This window comes from Myiozetetes cayanensis, unplaced genomic scaffold, assembly GCF_022539395.1.
Source record: "Myiozetetes cayanensis isolate MyiCay16 unplaced genomic scaffold, myiCay2020 scf3, whole genome shotgun sequence".
NCBI classification, from domain to species: Eukaryota; Metazoa; Chordata; class Aves; order Passeriformes; family Tyrannidae; genus Myiozetetes; species Myiozetetes cayanensis.
This window is the reverse complement of record NW_026087521.1, coordinates 48038935-48058557: the sequence shown is the minus strand read 5'-3', so window position 1 is coordinate 48058557 and position 19623 is coordinate 48038935. Positions and strand designations below refer to the sequence as shown.

Genomic DNA, 19623 nt, shown 5'->3' with positions numbered 1-19623 from the left:
CAGCCACAGGGACATGCAGCTCTCGTGTTAGCTCTGGGGAACAGCTGCTACGGTAGGTGTTAAATATGAGGCTATTTTATAGCTCCCTGGCTCATACAAGTTTCCATCTGGGATGAGAGGTGGGGGCTGTCTAACCCTCCTAATCACAGACCAGACTTTGGGCTTCAAAGGATTCATGAAATCCCTGAAGGAAAGAGTTCTGAAATAATTTGCTTAGAGAGTAAGGCTGATGTTTTGAAGGAGGAGGGCTATTTCCCTGCTGAAATATGCTCTTAAGCCTTCCTATAATGCATTCTTCATATACATATCAGTGAAAAACATGCTCTAGAAAAGAAGTTACACTCACGCAAAAAGGAAGAAAGAAACTGGTTTTATTCTTGGGACACCGAAGTCTTATTACAGCAACTAGCTGCATTCCCCCTGACTGGTTTTGCCTGCACAAGGATGGATTTTAACAGGGTAGGGCACCAGATACAGACCAGGAGACCATCACGGGAGGTAAGTAACCATTTACAATGAGTCAGAGCACAATGGCAAGTGTAACTCAAGATAGGGATTTTCCAGGGACCAGTCTGCCCTGCCAGGTGATCTTGTTTCCTAGAAAAGGCACTTCCGGGACCGGAGTTGGTACAGGAGGGATGGTGGCAACAGGAGGAAGTATTGGGAGAGAGGAAGGGAGATTCTTCCCAATTTAACCCATTATGTGTCATGATGGGGTGGTGGTGAGTGCGGTTGGGTTGTTTTCAGTGTATCAGAAGAAGCAGCAAAGGCCGCCTGCAGGGCTGTGCATCGACCAAGGCTGGCACAGAGCCCCAGCATTCATGGGAAGGGCTGCCAGGGCTGTGGCCAGCCGTGGTGGCAGGAAGGAGCAGCGTGGTGGGCATGGCCCACCTGGAGACTGGTGCAGGAGGCAAGGGGACGGGAAGGGGGAAGGCAAACTGGGTGAACTTATTCCGTCCATTCCTTCTTGATGGACAGGTTCCACTCCCAGGTGAGATGGTCATGCTTGTCATCATCCGTGAAGAAGGATTTGTTGTGATAGGTGCCTCGAGCCAGCATACCCTTAGGAGCCTCTTCAATAGGTGTCAGGAACTCATACTCCTCTGGCCGTGGCCCATAGCTGCCAACCATGAACGTGGCTTTGTCCACTAGGAGAAAACAATCCACAGGGGATGAGTCCCTCAGATGGAGAATGGTAAAGAGAGAAGAAGCCATGAGCGTAAGTGCAGATCACGGACAGAGAGGAAATGAGAGAGAAAGGGACAGTCCATGTCAGCAAAGGGGAGCAGAACTGGTGGAAACAGTGAGTTAGTGAAGCATGAGGACAGCTGAAAGGCTAAGATGGGTGGATGGGCAGGTGAACAGGATACTCAGTCTATACCCTGTCACATCTATATGCTGCTAGAAGGGAGTGAGTACACACAGCATATGGCTCAAGGTCTACCTTGATTCCCCATTACTTCTCTTTCCTGGTGAGAAGACACCACTTATTTATTGTGCTGAACAGGATGCTGAAGCCTTAGAAGTGGTTACATGCAAAAATGCCTGTGGGATGTGTGTGTGCAAAATGGGGCTTTCCTCTGCCTTGTCCAAGCAGACCAGCACTACACGAGGAGGAGAATTCATCAGCAAATACAGGACCCTGCACACAGCAGGAAGCTTTGTAGAGCAGGTCTGAATTTTACCAAGTGCTTCTGAAGAGCTTTCAGGGGATGGGAAGCTTCACACAGGCTGAGACACTCTATAGGGGGAGGAGGGGAAGTGAAGGGGAGGTGAAGAGCTCGTATGGAGAAGAAATCTGTGACAAGCACTGTCTAAGCAGAGTCTGTGCAGACTTTGCTGCTGCAGATAGTGTAGCATACAGATAGCAGAGCTGGCTCATACTGAGTTCACAAGGGACAAGAAACAATTGCCCTGGCTAACAGAGGCTTATGCACCCTGCTGAGAAGTCACACCCTGCATGGCAGTGCAGGGAAGTGACTTGAGACCAAGGGAGCCTCTGTCCCAGCCAAGAGCTGCAGGAATACTTCTTTGAGCAGAGGGAACACAGAGGTAGGAGCACTGGTGTGCAGGGCATGGAGGACTCTTACTCACCCTTCACCCCTGTCCGGTAGGTGTGCTGCACATATTTCAGTCCTGACACAATGTCCCTGTTTACCTGCAAGAAATGACCAGAAGTAAGCGTCAGGAGAAGGGTTTTGGTTCTGTATCTGCTGATTTTCTCTCTCATTAGAGACATACCCATCTTGACTCCCTATAGCAGGGAGGCTCAGAACAGGACACATTGTAGAGAGCACTAATACAACTTTTCCATGGGCACCTGGAGACCAACAGCATCCTCTGTACATCTCCTGCACTTCTCCATCCTTTGCCTGACTTTGAAGCTGACTGGAGCACATCAGTCATGTTCTCAAGACAGGCTGATGAGGACAAAGAAAAATGAAGCAGGAAGTTCCCAGTTAACAATTTTCATATTGAAAACCATATGTGGGTAACTAGTCATCCCTCCAATACAAATGGGTGGGCAAGATTAGCTGAGCACTGCCAGCTGTCCTCTAAGGTCCATGGGGAGCTGGCAAGTTTCTCTTCAAGAGACAGAGGGACAGAGTTTTGTTCATAATTATTCCTCAAATCTCTCATCAATAGCTTGGATGTATTCCTTGCTGTTCCCTTCCAGCATACACTGCCTTCTTGCAGTGTACACTACTTAATCTGAAAACAAGATGGACAGATCCTTTTATATCACAGGGGTGAATTCACATGATGCTGCCAGCTCTTACCAGCCATGGGACAGAGGGAGTTAGAATAACCTGTCTGGCTCCAGATATCTCCTGTCAACAGGGCTCAGATACAGATGGAAACATTTCATAGCAAAAAGAGAGGTGGAGGTGTCTCTTGTTCTCTTGAGAAAGCAAGCCTCAGAGAAGAAGGGAAGTCTGCCCTACAGAACCCAAAATATTAACACCTTCCCTTGTCTGCCTCAGGAGAACTACCTTCCTTCCATTTTTGTCTTCTCTGCCAAGCCTAGCTTTGTCTGAAGCAAACATCTGTGGAGATGATCAGCTCAGTGCTGGATGCCACGCTGCAGCGTGGCCAAGTTTTGTTTTTAGCTGCAAACACAAGAAATGGCTGACACACTGGTTAATGGGAAAGAGGAAGAAATGAACCCGTTTGGGTATAGCATGACTCAGAAGAACTCAGCTATCTTCAGCCAGACGTTACAATATTAAAAATCCTTTTAATGTGTACATGAAGCCCAGTAATACTGACTGAACAAGCAGTTCATGGAAAGCCATTATCTCTTGTCTTCTCCTCCCTGTCCACTTCCACTTTGTGTGAAGTAAAGGTTTTCTGGTGGCTAAAAAGCCAAACCAAACTCAGCCAAAACTACCCATCTGGCTTTCAAACCACCTATTGTTCACCAGTGTGAGTGGACAGAAATCAATTTTCTCCAAGGGGCAAGCAAACAGAAGTAATTCCCTGGAAACAGCTGTTCCCTTGATGGGTAGAACAACATCTGAAGCTAGGAGAGCTTTACAAGGGCCCAGCTACTTGGCAGGCACGCTGCCTGGCACTAGTTATCTGATAGACTGCTGCTGACTGGCTTCAGCAACTGATGAGAAGCAACAGGAAGGAAAACAACTCACTCTGAAGTGGATTTTAACTCTGTATTCCACTCCTTCCTTTAATACAAAGGTCTCTTTCTTGAGTGCTTCAAGGTCACCTGTAAGGAGAGGATCAAGCCATTAGCTAGAGTTGTCACAGAGAGGAGAGACCATGCATGGGGGGGAGGATGGGGCTGGGATTGGTGTTGGAGGTGAGCATCTGTTTGAAGGATGGCAACACCTGCAAAAGGAGTACACGGAGGTCTGTATAAGCAATTGCACCATGAGACCAAATACACAGAAATGCCTGGCTGTACCTAGGTGTCTGTGCCCACATCTATGAAGATAATGCCTAAACTAACACAGGTCTGGGCACATATACGTAAAGATGTTTACGCATAGACTTGTTGTTGGGCATCTGCAGGAGCGTGTGCATGCTTCCATCCATGCCCAGCCCTGGCTTGGGTGAGTGGAGCATGTTTCACAGCTCCTGCCCAGCTTGGAAGGCTGCCTGGGCTCTGCAGGGATCTGCGTGGTTTTGGTTGAACAGGAAGCCTCTCTGCCTCTCTGGGCCCAGCTTCCTCTCTCTTCAGAAAAGCCCATATAAGGTGAAGCCTGGTTCTCTCCCCATGTCCTGAGGAGCCGGAACTGCAGTATTGCTCGATTGTGAAGTTTCAAAACAGCCTGTTACCAAATGAATGCACATCCCTTGTGCTTGTGAGGTCTCATTCAAAGGAAGTAAGCAGAGATGGCAGAAGAAACCCAGGAGCACCTAGAGCAGTCTAGATGAAGAAAAAGACCCTTGATATTTTCCTATGTTACATCTCCTTCTTTTTTATTCATATGTGGATACCTTAAAGTAAGAAATAAGGCTAAGATGCCCTCTAAAGCCCACTGTAGCATCCCAAGGACAAACTTCCTTTTAACTTAAAGCATGCCAGGGCCTTTGCTTGTTCTCCTTTGTGACCAAGGACAGATCCTGTGCCTACCTGTAAGGTCCATAGTGATCGGTCCTGGAGCAGAGTCACATACCAGAGTGAGTCGAGTGACCACCACATTGGGAGCTGTTGGGTCTGCAGGTAGGAAAGTCAGGGGAAGCTGTCAGCTTGCAAAATTAAATGCAATCAGAGGGGAACGACTCTGAAGAAACAGGGATGCCTTCCCACACAGAAACTGCATTTCATGAAACACCCAGTAACGCCAGGCTTCTCTTAGCACAACAGCACCTCACGTTTACCCCAGTCCTTCAACATGGATCCCTCTGGCCTCCATCCCAATACTTAGAGGAGGTCTTTCCACTACGGAAGACTTCCTTTTTAAGATCATTCTGAGCAACAAGACTCCCTTTCAGCATAGGCTGGTTCCCTCATGTTCCTAACCCCACAGGAGTCCTCCAAGACTGACACACCTCCCACCACAAGTCAATTTCTAATGCCAGCACTCCCCAGTAAGTCTACTCCTAATGCTCAAGAGCATCTTCCCTGCTTCCTTTACATGCATCTCTCCACCTGTACATCCCCAGTCCTTCAGCAGAAGCAGTGCATGTCCCTGCTCAAACAAGATCTCTCTTCTTTGAGGCAACCTTGCCTCATCCCCACAGCACACTGTTGTGATACATCTCCCCAGTCCCTCCCTATCAGTGTGCCCCAGCCTACCTACTACCACAGGTCCATCTCCCAGCAGGGACTTCTTGTACTTAGCAAGGCTTTCATCATCCTTGTCCAACTCTTGCAGCTCCTGCAGGGTTTTCTGGGGAGGAGGTTTGTAATTGAGTTTCCCATCCAGCTCATCATCATCTTCTTCCACGTGAGGTTCTTGGGTCTTCTCAGTCATGGTCACTTGGTCTGGGTAACAGAGGAGGGGGCAGTCAATGAGATTGCTCTGGAGGGGGTAGTGTCCCCGGGGGCAGTCACTCTGGGCACAGTGTGGCTCAGTCCCCGGGACAGGCAGGCACACACCCAGTGCCAAAGGCAGCAGGGTTGTTACAGGCAAATGGCGACGGTGATCAGCTGCAATCCTGACACTGCTGTGCTGATATTCTGGCTGGAACACAACCCCCCTCTACCCCCGCTCCTCTCTCCCTGCAGGCACCATGCGCACACGCAGACTTACACCATTCTTCCCTCCCAGGGAGGAGGTGCAGGAGCAGAGGCTGAAACCAGAGTGATTTACAGCCACTCTGCAGCACGGTTGTGGCCAGCAACCCCGCAATTACAAGCCACTGTACAAGGCTTCAGTGCTCCCCAGCTATCTCGCACAAAGAGTCACTGCCACACACTGGAGCACAGATATATACAAATAAAGTCAGGGACAGATGTTTCATTCACTCCTTCATAATAGATTAAAAACCACATTTCACAGAAAGATCAAATAAAAAAGGTACTCCCTGTAGCTGAAGCTCTCAAGGAAGCGGACCCACTAGTCTATCTGCTGGCATTCCCTGTGCTCCCAGGAACAGCTCCCTTCAGGCACTGATCGGGACTCCTTCCCACTGAGGAAGAAAGCCTGATGGTGACCACAGAGCAGCCATGCCTACCTGTGCTGTTTCAGTAGGGCTTCTTGGGAAGGAGAGGCAGGAGAGCTGGAGCCTGCAACCACGCAACCAGCATGGTTGGGACATGCACCACTGAACACAGAAGGGCAGCAAAACTGCTTGGGTAGCATCCCAAATAGGAGCCACAGCAGGGAAAGATCAACCAATGGGCAGCCAAGGCATGGGATGGGAGAACAGGAGACAGGCAGGAGAGGTAAGCAGTGAAATGGCAGGTTCCCCTTAGTCAGCTGCCTGCCTCATGGAGCCAGCCACATGGTCCTAGCCACCTTCCCACTCTTCAGACAAAGGCTGAAAAACAAAGCAGTGCCCCACTACAGTGGTAGCTGTCACAAATGGCCAAGCCATTCCTTGTTCTTTTGCAGCAAGAGGATTTAGTCAAGCTACACAGATCATTCAGTTCACATCCACTTATATTAACTTTTCCTTTGAGGCTGTCCCTACCAAAAATTCCCCTTTTGCCTGCTTATTTGCAATTTAAAAAAAAAAAAAAACCTTTATCCTTCTCTGCAGCTGCAGTCTTAACATTTGCCCTGCTCCCAAAAGTTAAATCGGGAGCTAATGGGATTGTTTTCTCCTTCGTTAAAACTGAAAGGAAATATTAAAAAAAACCCAAACAACTGTCCAGGGTGAATCAGCAGGTGGTATCAGGCAATAATGAGTAACATGCACACCTCCCAGAGCAATTGCAGTGGGGGAAAAAATAATCAAGGAGTGATATATTGGTGTGTTACAAAGGGACAGAGAAAGCCTCACAGTGCCCTCAGTGCCATTCCATACTCAGCACAGGAAGAGGATGTGACGAGCCATGACAGCCACTGCCAGGTGTCACCTTCCACTTGGGCTCCAGCTGCAGGTCTCAGTAATTTCGACTCTCCCAAGCTCTCTCATGATATCAGGATGCATCTGCCACTACTACAAGCACAGAGCAGAGGTGCCTGCCTGCCCTCATCCTACCCCATCCACCTCTTGTGGTTTACCACAGGAGAGGGACAGACCTAGGAAACGGAAAGAGAGATCTCTGGCTATATGCAGAGAAAAGGTAGAGAGTCAGGACTGGACCAGCTGATTGCTCCTCATCCCTCAGACCCTCCCTTTGCATCATATATGCCATACTCTCCCTGTCACCCTCTGGGGGTGGCTCACTTGAGAGGGAATGCTTTTAGGCTCTGAAAACTCCCAGAAAGATGGACAGACAACCTGCCATGCCAACAGTAAGATCCTGCAGGGAATAGGACCAGCCAGGCTGTTTGGGATGAAGAACCCCTGGCTCACAGGCATCTCAGAATGGCTCTGATCAGACCCTGTTCTGGCATTTCTCCCCAAGCCATGGACCTGACCCTGCCTTCCTGCCAAATTTCCAGACAGAGGATGGCCAAGAGGAAAGCTCCCATCTCAACTGCTCCTGCATCTACTTGCTCCAGCTCTGGAGCTGGTCCCCTCTGCAAGCTGAGACACGTGCCTGGCCTCAGGCACCAGTGCCTCCCAAGAGAAAGCATGTTGCTGCCGCAGTCCCTGAGCTTCTGTGCCACTGCCCAGGCCAAGGACTAAGATAGAGCCCCCCATTCAGGTCAGGAGCCTCATTAAAAACAAGAAAATTAACCCTATATTGCTCTATGCAAGGGGAAATCTTTGTGATTTGTGTCTTGCCCTGCCACATTTTTCTTGCGTTCCTGCAGCCCCAACCCATGGTCCTGCGTCACCTGCAATTCTGAGGCCTGGCAGGACCCATGAAACAGCAGGGAGAGGGTAAGGGTTAGGGATGCTTGCCAGAGAGAGTAGGCTGCAGGAGGTGAAGGAATCATGACATGACGAGGGGTGCAAGCGTCTCACAGCTGAGTTCTGCTTGTGCCGTGGGTGGGTGGCTGCCCTCGCACCTGCAGCAGAAGGGGGCAATGACAGGGTGGATGGTGGGCACCTCCTCGCCCCCCATGCCACCATGGGGCACAAAAAGGGGTGTCACAGGAGCAGCATTTCACTTGCCTTCCCTCTGCGCATCACTCCTCCAACACCATCCCCTGACTGAGAGCTTATCTCCAGGAAGCGGGCTTAGCGGGGAGGAAGTAATTTTCCGCGATGGGGGAGAAACACACCGGACTCAGCAGCGCCCCCAGCCCTGGCCTCCCCATCCCACCCCCTCTGGGGTGCGGGGACGTAAAGAGTGCGCATTGCCCGGGGACCGCGGGTACCACCCCGCAGTGATACACCCGCCGCCACCGCGGGGGCGCCGGGACCGCTTCCCCTGCCCCTGCCCCTCCACCACAACGCCGCGCACAGCCTCGGGTGGACAGGCTTCCCCCTCGGGTCCTGGCAGGGCCCTGCCAGTCTCCCCGGGCAGGATAGGGCATCGGAGCCAGCCACCGGGAACAAAGGTGCAAAGTTGCGCGGCGCCAGCGGGGAGCGAGCCGGGGGTGCGCCCGCTGCGCTGTCCCTGCGCGGCTCCCCCCTGCCCGCCCCGCGTACTCACCGGCTGAGCGGCGCCTGCGGCCGGGGTCCTCCTCTGCTGTCAGCGCTCAGCCCCGAGCCTTGGCAGTTGGAGCAGGAAGGAAGTTGGTGAAGAGAGGAAAAAAAAAATAACACTCACACGCAGAAGAAAAAAAAAAAAAAAGGGAGCGCGGCAGCAGCAGCAGCCCACTCGCAGAGGAAGCCCTGCGCGGCCCCGCATGCTGCGGCGCCTGCCCCGCTTTGTCTGCGCTCCCGCCTGCTCGGCGCCGCGCTGCGCTCTTTTTGCGCAGAGGTGCACAGGGCTTTGTCTGCGGAGCTGAGCCCGGCCAGGGACGCGGGAGTGCTCCCCGTGCACGGCTCAGGGCTCTCGGTGAGGGCTTCTGTGCCTGGGAGCGAGAGGGGGGATGTCTTTGTTTTTCGCCGCAGGCTTTTGTTTTATTTATTTTCCTGGTGTAATTAAGGTCGATTTCAAAAGCTGGCCCTGATTTATACCGAATGAAATATGCGGAGAATCAGGTTATGTATTCCTGCATACGTGGGAAGATAAGGGGTAGTGCAAATGGAGGTCATTATGAACCTCATTTTTCCTGCTACCTGCTGCACTTAATCAGCTTATTGTTCCCAACTCCCAGCCATTCTCACACAAGCAGTTTCAAACATCAGCTACCTTAGGAAGAACAAGCTCTCATTTCCCAGAGTTGCTTAAATGATCCAAAAGATTCTACAGTGCTTCCTTTCTGAAATATCAGCAGATTTCTTCTTTCTTTTCCACTCACGCAGTGCCCACTTAGTTAGTTCTTCAGTCACATAAATCCTTTGCGTACGCAGTCCTCAGTGTACAACAAATTAGATCACTGGTTTGCAACCGACAAATCTGTACCTGCAATGACTGATACACTGCTCTTAATGCACTTACAGAAGCAAAGTAAGCGAAGCAAATCTATTGTCCGTGGGATTAAATTCACATCCACATGTCCATTAGAAAACATTTATTGTACACAAATTTTTAAAGGTTGCAAACAACAGAGTAAAAGGGCTCTTCTTTGGGGATAAACAGATCTCAGAAGAAGGGGACTGATTCTCCCAGCCTGACATTGCCTTGATTTAGGCTATGGGTTGCACAGTGATTCTTAGATCATGCATTTCAAGGGACAAACAGAGCATATGTCTGTCTGACAGTGGATTTCCATTTAGCAGAGGCTATAGCCGCAGAAACATTTTAAGCTTCCATGAATTAGTTTCACGACCAAGAGAAATGATTTTGTTCTCTTCTGCTCTTTTTCACTCCTACGCTAACCCTCCCCATGGGCCAGCACAAGAGATCTGAGTTGAATACAGCAGTGAGATGAGTTTAAATGGTACCAAGCAAAAATATGTAAGCAAATGCATAAGTATATACCAGTGAGTTTTCAATCCAGATAGGTTTCCCAGTATTTGTTCATAACATACAAATGTGGCTAAACCTTTATGCCAGCACCAGGGAAATGTCTGTGTGGGACAGGGATGGGGAAAGGACAGAGCAAATTCTTTCAACTACAATACCACTTTATGGTGGCTCATATTGTTCATGTGAACAGTCCTGGCCTGGAAAAGCTGTGAAGAGTTGAATATAACTTTGGGGAGCTTTGAGGACACCACTGAATCTTGTACATCAACTGCTTGTCTTGCTGTCTGGACTAACTCTGATTTTATCAAACTTCCCAGTTCGTACTGGGAGACCAGAAAAGGGTTTAAATGGGAGGAGGTGTGGGTTGAGGTTACTGTTCACTCGTGGCTTGGCTTGAAGTTTCCTTGGCTTTAGCAGTTGTGTAGAGAGAAATCAGTACAATGATAACTAGCATTATGGTCATCATTCTTGCTGAGACATAGTTGAGATTAACTTGGTCTCTTTTGTGGGTTTCTTTTTAATTAAACACCAGACTGCATGTGCCTTTGTTTTGCTATTTACACACTATTTCTAAACGCATGTGAGCATAAATCGCGACCAGTATAGCCACAAATATGCATAAAGGTATAGGGGTGTATAGCTGTGTGCCACCGTATGTATGTGCACTCAGCCTATATATACACGTCTGCCTACCATGCAGGGGAAGGAGATTTGAGTCCTAGATTAGAAATTAGTCAGTATGTAGTCATGGGCAAATCATGCCATTGCTCTGTGCTTCACCTTCCTCTTGGTAAGCAGTGTGAGAAGGAGCTGTAGATGCTGGATACGCACCATGCCGAGCAGATGGGAACTTAGAAGCCAGTCATCATCCTTTGGGTCAGCATATCCAGCATCCTGCTGGGGAACCACGTCACAGCTCTGCTGGAAGAAAGGAAGGTTTTGAACCATGCTGGAGCAGAACATCACTGAAAGCGAATCTCTACAACCTAGTATTTAATCTCTGACAAACTGATGCCATGCAATGAAGATCATCTCTTGGCAGACATTGTCCAACTGCAGCCAACTCCTCTTTCTGTGACAGAAGGAGGCAAGGGCAGCAGCTAGAGTGTACCTGCTTTATTGTAAAAAAACATGGTAAAATCTCAAATATGTTCTTAATTGGAAAATAATATGTTCTGCTTAAAATATTATGATTCAGTCTTACTTACTTTTACCCCACTGATCACAATTAGTTGACCTAATTAATACGTGTGCTCAACCACTAATGTCTAAGCTTATTTCAAAAAGCTTATGCAAATTTTAAAAAACATATCCTTCAACTATGCAGCCTTTATTCTCAGCAGTCATATGTGTCTGTAGCGACTTACTGGAAACACCAAATCTTGACATTTTTTTAAAACTGTAAGATTAAAAAACCCTAGGTATGGCGTTTTTTTCCTGTTTGAATTTGGATTGCAGCCATAATCAGTCCAGTATTTCTGGATTTGAATTTTTTACAGTGGTGGTATATTGCAGCTTTGTGATGCTAAATGTCCTTGCCATCTTCTGTGGAACAGGTGGTTGCATTTGTGGAATAGAACTATTTTACAGCCTTTAGAAATGACTAATTCAGAAAAACTTCACCTGTTAGAATCTTTTATTTTCACTTACTTCTAATTTCCAAAGCTGTCTAATTTGGAGTGAAATTTCCTGGGCTGGAAGCTCTGAGGGGAAAAATCAAAAAGAGACAGCTAGTGAATTCATTTTTATAATTTTAAGAGGATCAGTAGTGTAAAATTTTTTAATGCTGTTCTTGTAAACTGGTTTGTTTTAGAACTACTAATTTGCATTTTCACTGAACTCAGTACATAGTGTTATTAACTTAGATTTCCCTTTAATGAATAATGTTGCTGAATCCTGACACTGTCATGAGTTTTGCCTCCTCCTCAAGCTTTTTGTAGTGTCTGGGAAGGCTACAGGTGATACGCTGGGAAGACAACCTCACAGTGCAGCAAATCCACGTCAACAGGTGCTGCAAGGTAAATGTCAGCTTTGGCTGTGGTTGTCCCCTAGATGCTGTCCCCAGATGGTGTCCCTCACTACACACAGAGATCCTTCTCCTGCAGAGATGGGAGGAGGTAATCCGGTCCTGAGACAGTCACGAGGCGATGAGAACGGGGAAGGTGACAGATCAGAGAGCTCAGACACAAAATCTTTCTCTGCCATATGAGGGGGCATTCTCTGCATCACGAGGTGCCACCCAACTCCTTGGTAATCCCAGCACTGCCTTCTCTGCCTCCCATTTAAGTGAGATAAACATGGGGATGCAGACAACATAGCATGAATTCATTCCATTTAAATAACACAGACACAAGTTGTCCCATGATTCGCTTTAAAAGTCAGCATCCTAAGGTTGATCCTGCTGTGCCTAGAATAAGTGGTGCCCATTTTCTTCTTACTCTGTGCCACTCACTCCTCCTAAAGTGCTGCGAAGGAGCGTGCAGCTGATGGGGTGGGGAGGGAGGAAAGGGATGGGGGCTAGACACAGTGCCAGGCAAGGGAGCCAATATTCAGCATGGAGAGGAAGGAGGGAGAAGGCACTTTGAGGTGCCAACACAGAGCCCCTGGTAAGGGTTCATCTGGGCTGCCCAACCCCAATCCAATGGGAATCACTGCAAACCGCTCAGCCACAGTACTTGAGGGGTCTCAGATGGATGAAGAGCTGACCCATGAGAAAATAACTGTGTGCTCCATCTCTCCAGCTCCTCTAGAAGTGATTCCGTTGAAAGATGGCGGAAGATTGGAGATTTAATACTTGTCTAAGCAGCTTTGAGGCCTGTTAAAGTGCTAATCCCGTAACTCCCATCTCAAACCTGAAGGTGTGCAAAGACTTCACATGTCACTTCTGGGGAAGCAAGGAAACAAGAAGACAGAGGAAGGAAAAGGATTTGGGTGGAGATAAAAGGGTAGGGACAAAACAGAACCAGTTTCCTCAAGGGGCTAGCCTGAGAAAGGCTGAGGATGGACAGAGAAGCTCAGTGAAGCAGAGGGAGAGCTAAGCAGCTGGAAGGGGGTGAGTGAGACGACAGGGGAAGAAAGTCCCTGACATCAGGGAGCAGGGGTGTCTTCTCTGTGTCCCCTGCACTTCAGAGCCCTGCAGAGGGCAAAGCAGCTTTTGCTGTCTATCCCTCAGTAGATGCTGTGGCAGAAGTCAGCGTTCTCCAGGGGACGTGTCCTAGAGAAGTCACCCACCAGAGGTGGATTTGAAAGAGGACTGGATTATTTAAGGACCTCTCAGAAAACAGGTGGTTATGTAAGGTCAAATCTCAGCAAGTGTAATCAAATCTCATTTCTAAGCTGATCACCAGGCAGGGTGTTAAGAAGTAGTTATTCAAGCACTCTTCCCTGCATCATGACTTTTCTCTGAAACAGCCAGAGCCAAAGCTGGGACTAAATTAGGAGGAGAGCTGTTCCATCCTCTCCTCCTCTGCTGACCTTAGGAAATCTCCTTTGCCAGCTTCACCATGCCATTCCTGTGCTAAACACTACTCTTGACAGGGAACTTGATTTTATACTGGAATTCATGTCTTCTTTTCAGGCTGCGTCCAGACTCCAGCTAGCTCATAGGTGCCTTAAGTGCCTTGGTGCTTTACCCGTAGCAGTGCTCAGGGCGTGCTGCTTGCAGCAGTATAACCTCTCTCTGAAGCCATGAGACAGTAATTACCAGCGTCTCTGTGGCAACATTTTTCTTTTATTGCAATTGTGCTGTTCCCATATTATTACTCTCACAGCCTTGCCTCTGTAAACCCCCACAGCCTTATTATGGCGGATTGTCATGGAAGAGCTGGTGAGAGAATTGCTCTTCCTCCCACTCCTTTTTTTTTTTCTTGTTTTGTGGATTTTAGTATATAAAAGAGAAAAAAAATGTGCTGCACAACAAAAGAGCCAATGGCTATTTAAATTCTCAGTAAATATTATCCAGTATTATATATTCACAGAAGCTTAAAAAGCAATGAATGGGCAGCATTTACACGTGATGAGCATTCTCCTCCCATAGCTAATAGAATCATAACCAGGAATAACCAATAGGGGTGTAAGTGGGTCTTGATGGAAAGTATGTCATGCTAAGGGAAAGCATGGCCAGAAATCATCATACTCGTCATTTTCACTGTCATAACCTGCTTCATTGGAGAGAGCCCTCAGAGGACGGTGCTCCTGTTGGACTCCATCATTGCCCTTCCCAGATGGCCAGTGGGGAAATTTCCCCCTTTTCTCTCTGTCCTCTTCCTTTGTTTTCATTTTTCTCTAGAAATAACTTTCACCATTACACTCACACCTGCCCTCAGCTACCAGTGTGCCACAAATAAATCTTTGTTTATACGAAACTGTCAGAACATCCTTTGTGCAACACGTGCATGCCCCTCATGCAATGATGGCTACTAAACAGTTCAGTTAGTCTATGATGTGTTTGTGATGCTTGACTGGACCAGGAAGCAAGCTGCAGTTCCAGGTTCTTGACACAGAAATATTGTTGGTGGCCTCCCAGTAAGAAGCTTGAATGCATTTTATAGAGATGTGTACCTCCAGTGGAAAGCAAGAGTGTAGAGGATCTAAATTAAAAAAAAGGTTGGAATCTGCCAGTGAAAGGCCATTAAAAACAAAACCAAAAACAAACAAACAAGCAAACAAAGAACATTAAGCTCTATACATTTGCAAGATCCTGAGGGGAGAACAGAAGGGTTAGTACTTGCAATACACCTGAGCAATGCAAGGAGAAAATAAATTTTTTTAAAAATTGATTCAGATTTTCATCCTCTGGCTTTTCTCCTTCCACAGTTATTTCCACCAGGGATCTGCTATCGCATGGCAACTAGAGTATTTAGCATCCATGTGTCTGGGAGGTGAGCAGCCACCCAAGAGACAAGATAATGGAGCAGGAGGAGCTGCCTCCTCTGCCCATTAGTCAAATGATCCCAAGGAGAGTGCGAGATGCTCCCCAGAAGCAATCATTTCTTTTTGAAAGCCTCAGCTGTTACGTGAAAAAAATCGTTATAATGGTGACAAAGAGCTGAACTGGATGACATTGCACAGGAGCGCTTTTATGTGGTAGGAGGAGGAAAGATGTTTCATGATGTGAAAGTCATAGGAAAATATGTGTCCCCTTAAGAAGAAGAAAGAAACATTTTACCAAAATGTTTAGAAGAGTCTCCCTTTATTGGGCTGCTGGTTGCCAAGGAGAAAGAATTGATCATTCAAAAAAAAAAAAAAAAAAAAAAAAAAAAGATGAGAAAAGAAGCTGTCAGGAAGGAGGACATCTGGATCTGACTTGTGTACAGTTTCTTCTTCTTAACCCAGAAGAAGAAAGAAAGATCTAGAAGAAAGATCTAGAATTATCTGATTTCTATTTAAATGAAAACACACTCTTGAAGTCTTTTTTTTTTTTAATAAAGCAGTATTGCTTGTCTGTTTTGTTCAATGTATGATCATTTTAGAGAGTGCTAATGGACTATTTAATCACTGTTTGCAGGTATATGGCATGTCATTCATACAGAAGAATCAATTATGGAAAAAGAAAAATCTAAATAGGACCCTTGAGACAATACTGTGAAAACTGTGTGATTTGGGTACATTTTTAAGAGCAACCATATACTCTGATTTATGACAGTCATATAGATAACAAAATTAACTACCTGGGTTTGACAAAAGAAGGGAAAATGCTAAGTTTTGGTTCGGTATAATAATGTTGAGCTTGTTCTGTAAATGTCATTCAGGAGCAAAATTAATCTTACAAAAGAAAAAAAAGATATTTTAATTGTGAGCAGAGTAAAAACAAGAAATAAAGCATGCTTTCTAAAATGTTCTAACAAACTCAGTCCCATTGTGTCATTACCAACAGCCTGGATGCAAACATTAAGCAAAGTTAGTGCTTGGAAAGGATGCTCACTAATGATACTGCTTTCTCATGGGACAACTCTGCAATGAGCGGGGGGATGCTCTTAAATGATGAATCACAAATCAGTTATAAAGGACTGAGCTTTTTGTGCTGCACGGACAAGCACATCAGTCCCCACAGCAGATGTCTGGATGTCTGAGTCTCATCTGCAGGTCTGTCAACTTTCTGTGAATCAGCTTCTGTATTCACAAATAAGGATGATGAAAGCTTAATTCTCTCTTTTGAGATCTGAGGGTGAAAAGTGTTATCTAAAAAAAAAAAAAAAAAGAAACACCAAACCAAGAAAAAAAAACACAAAACAAAGCCAACAAAAAAACTTTCTGATTTTCATTTTATTTATCCCATCAGGGAAAAGTTCCTGTAAGTTAATCAAATCATACTAACATAGCAGTCTTGTGAGTGTGAGATAGTAAGACTCAGTTATCTGTTCCAGGAAAGGCCAGATCACTACTCAAAAGAAAATGTAACTCTCTGGTAACTAATGAAGTGTATGACAGACTAACCAGTTTTATATCATCTACTATAAAAAGCCTTAGAATGTCCTAAAGCATGCGGGTCTGAAAGCCTGGGTCCTGTAATGATGTTATGACGTGCACAAATAGAGCACCCTTGATTGAATCAGAAAAGCAGGGACTTCATTTTTCTTGAAGAAACCTTGTCAATGGCCATTTGCCTTGAGGATTTAGTCATCCCTAGTGCTGCCTAGTTTCTAACACAAACAGGGACATTGCTGATAGTTCAGCAAAACCTTATGGCTTGATTTGTATTTCCTCAAAGGACCCTTTTCTCCAGGTTGGTCATGGAAATCTCTCTCTAGAGCCCTGGAAGTGGAAAAACAGACATTAGCCTCTTTAATCTCTGCCCCACTGCCAGAGTAGCCTCCAGAGCATGAGTAGACATGAATATTGAGACCAGGTTCTTCTGCAAACTCAGCTCTGGGACAGCGAACATAACTTTTTATTCAGCAGCAGGCACAGACTCCCAAAGTCAGCAGACCCAGTTTATTGCAGGCTGTTACAGATACTTAATCCTGACACCAAAATAACTGTATATGATTTCCTGAAGGAGAAACAATAAACCTCTCAATGAGGATGCCTTCTCTGCATCTTTGATGGGCTAATTTGCATGTATTCCAACAACTAAATATCTGTGCTAGGCAAAGCTCAATCCTCTGTATCTATTTCTCTTTTTTTCACTAGCACAAATGGAATACAGTTTAGGAACATGGTCGGCATTGGGGAAAGAGGATTACAGCATGCAAGTCTTCTTCTACAGGTACCTTACTACACCAACTTTCTCACAGAACTGCTGTTGATGTGACAACCTCTGATCTTCTACAAGACCAACAGACAATCTAACTCTAAATCCAGGTCCTACCATGGTCCTTTCACCAGAGATCCAGAAGCACTTGGTATGCTGCCTGTCTGCAGGAGAGAAACCAAGGTTTAATTGCAGATGCCTGGTTAATTCTCTGCTCATTTCCAGTCAGGTGTATCTGTGTGGCAAGTGATAAAGTTCTATCAATAAGACACAAAGTCTCCAAAGTATCTGGCACAAGCTTGTAGGCATACATTTCAAAAGAGTTATTGTGGCCCACGCCAGCCACAGACTTCATCAGCTGCATCCCTGATTCTGTGCCTCAGTTGGGATTTCCTCCCACAGTCCCATGAGCTCAGCCAGCCTCTGGAAAAATCACTGTCTTGTAAACTTGTGTTTTCTTTGTCATTCAAGTGAGCTGCTATTTCTGGTATAACTACAGTTTCCATGGCTACACCAGCTCATAAATAGTGTCAGAAACCTTGGAGATGTTTTTTTAAGTGATTCCTTGGAATAGGGAATAATCTGGCCAGAGGTGACAAAGCTCATGAGTTTTCCTTTGAGACCACAAGGACTGTATTCCTGCTACCCCTTGGACTCCATGGCTTCTGATGCAGCTCTGGTCTGGATCAGATGGCAACTGTTGTGGCCAAAAACGTCAGCACTGGCTTTCCTGGGACCAAGAGAGGAAAAGTCTCAGCACGGAGGGACAGGGACCAGGTACTCAGTCCCTGAGTAGATTTTGTCATCCATCTGGTGTGGCAGCCAGGCTTGAGCATGAAGCAGGTGCCTGTTGCTCTGAAAAGAAGCTGGGCACCCCCTTTGCAAAGCAAATGCCACCTGCTTTGTGAGGGGAAGGGAGAGAGAGAGGATGTATGGAGAGAGGCCTGATAATAAGAACATGGTAAGTGGGGCCCTTTAGGGAGTTTCTGTCGTGTTTTGTCAGTGGCAAAAAAATAGCTTCATGTGACACCATGGAAATTTTTTTCCCACACATCCACTTTTGTTAAAGAGAAATGAGACACATTTCACTGGGAAAACAGGAGAACAAAGGGAGAGTTTTGAAAGCAAACAGCCTGAACACATGTAAATTTTTAAGGTTCAGAGAAGAGTAGAGGGCTGTAGAGCTGATTTCCCCAGCAACTTTACCTACATAGAAGGCAGAAGGGGAGGGGGACCACCCGGAAACCTGTCTGCAGCAGATGGAGGCATGGGAATGAGCAGCGGGAATGGAAGTGCAGTCTGCTGCCAGCAGGCTGCACCTCTTTATATCCACACAAGCAGGTCCCTGCCCACAGTAATCACTTCTGCTGTCAGAAGAGGCTGAGTGCAATCAATCTCCACACATTTGTATACAAGCTGTAGTCATCACAGGGAAGAGAGGATGCCAACACGATGCTGCCCCCGTCCTCTTTCCTGTGCCCAGAAATTACTGCACAGGCTTCTGAAAGCTCTGTAATCATCTTCAAACACGTGGGAATGTAAGTGTGTTTGCTCCTTCTCTGCTAGATTGAAAGCTCCCAGCTGCATCTAGGATTTACTTCCCAGCTTCTCAGTTCCCACTCAAGGGCTAGGACCTTATCGATTTTTTTAATGTAAGCTAAGAGTCTCACTGAACAATTCATCTTGTCTAACTTCAGCCATCTGAAAGGCCAGAGGCCTCAGCTCAGCACCAGCTCAGTGCTGGACTGCTGCCCACTGCCAGGGTCTGTCACATCAGAGAGAGACTGTCCCTTCTTGGTCACACACAATCACAGTCCTGGCTGGCGTGGCTGCTCCAAAATCCCCTCCTCCAGCCTCACCCAAAGACAAATTACATCCATCCTACACAAACCCTCACTTTGGTTTCCTTCTGCCCCATGTGGTTCTGATGCTACTTGTGCTACTCCCTTTTCTGTGACCGTTTTCAATCCTGCCAGCCCTGATCTCATGCTGTGAGCTGGATGGTCAACAAGGGTAAGTGAGAGGTGCTTCGCCAGAACCAAAGGCCTCAAAGGATTGTTAACCCTGTCACTATGCCTCAAGCCAGACAGTTACAGTCCATGACTCAGATGCTGCTACAGCTGAGGATGACTATGATCTTCCAGGGCCTTTTTGCTGCACTCTGGACCTTCTCTTTTCATTCCAAGACTCCGCTGACTCTTTCTGTGTCTCTGACACTGATCTCCTAGGCAGTTACAAAAGGCTATTAAAATACATTGGAGATACAAAGCACTCAATAAAATAGTGTGCATTACCATGCACGGGTGTTTGTTGGGTTGGAGTATGGGCTGAGGCACCAGCTTTTCCCTTTCTGAGCGGCATCCTCACAGTAGCAATGCAACTGGTACCCAGGTGCAATCTAGCTGTTACCCTCAGCCCAGCATCTTGGGTCTCAGAGGTGGCC

The 19623-nt window shown here is 46.8% G+C and overlaps 1 protein-coding gene across 1 annotated transcript; it reads right to left on the bottom strand.

Annotated features, from left to right (window-relative positions):
- Positions 1–354: 354 nt before the first annotated feature.
- ARHGDIB (Rho GDP dissociation inhibitor beta) lies at positions 355–8841 on the bottom strand. The gene is made up of 6 exons (XM_050324508.1): positions 8624–8841; positions 5261–5449; positions 4595–4678; positions 3648–3724; positions 2095–2158; positions 355–1148 (listed from the first exon to the last, which is right to left on the bottom strand). Exons 2-6 carry the CDS (start codon positions 5436–5438, stop codon positions 949–951), a joined length of 603 nt encoding a protein of 200 aa, XP_050180465.1. The 5' UTR covers positions 5439–5449; positions 8624–8841; the 3' UTR covers positions 355–948.
- Positions 8842–19623: the final 10782 nt, after the last annotated feature.

Excerpts from the sequence above, each read along its gene's own strand:
- ARHGDIB (XM_050324508.1), bottom strand. The coding sequence starts at position 5,438 with ATGACTGAGAAGACCCAAGAACCTCACGTGGAAGAAGATGATGATGAG. Across the intron at positions 4,679-5,260 it reads AGATGGACCTGTGGTAGTAG|ACCCAACAGCTCCCAATGTG; the intron begins GTAGGCTGGGGC and ends TCCTACCTGCAG. Across the intron at positions 1,149-2,094 it reads CTACCGGACAGGGGTGAAGG|TGGACAAAGCCACGTTCATG; the intron begins GTGAGTAAGAGT and ends GTTTTCTCCTAG.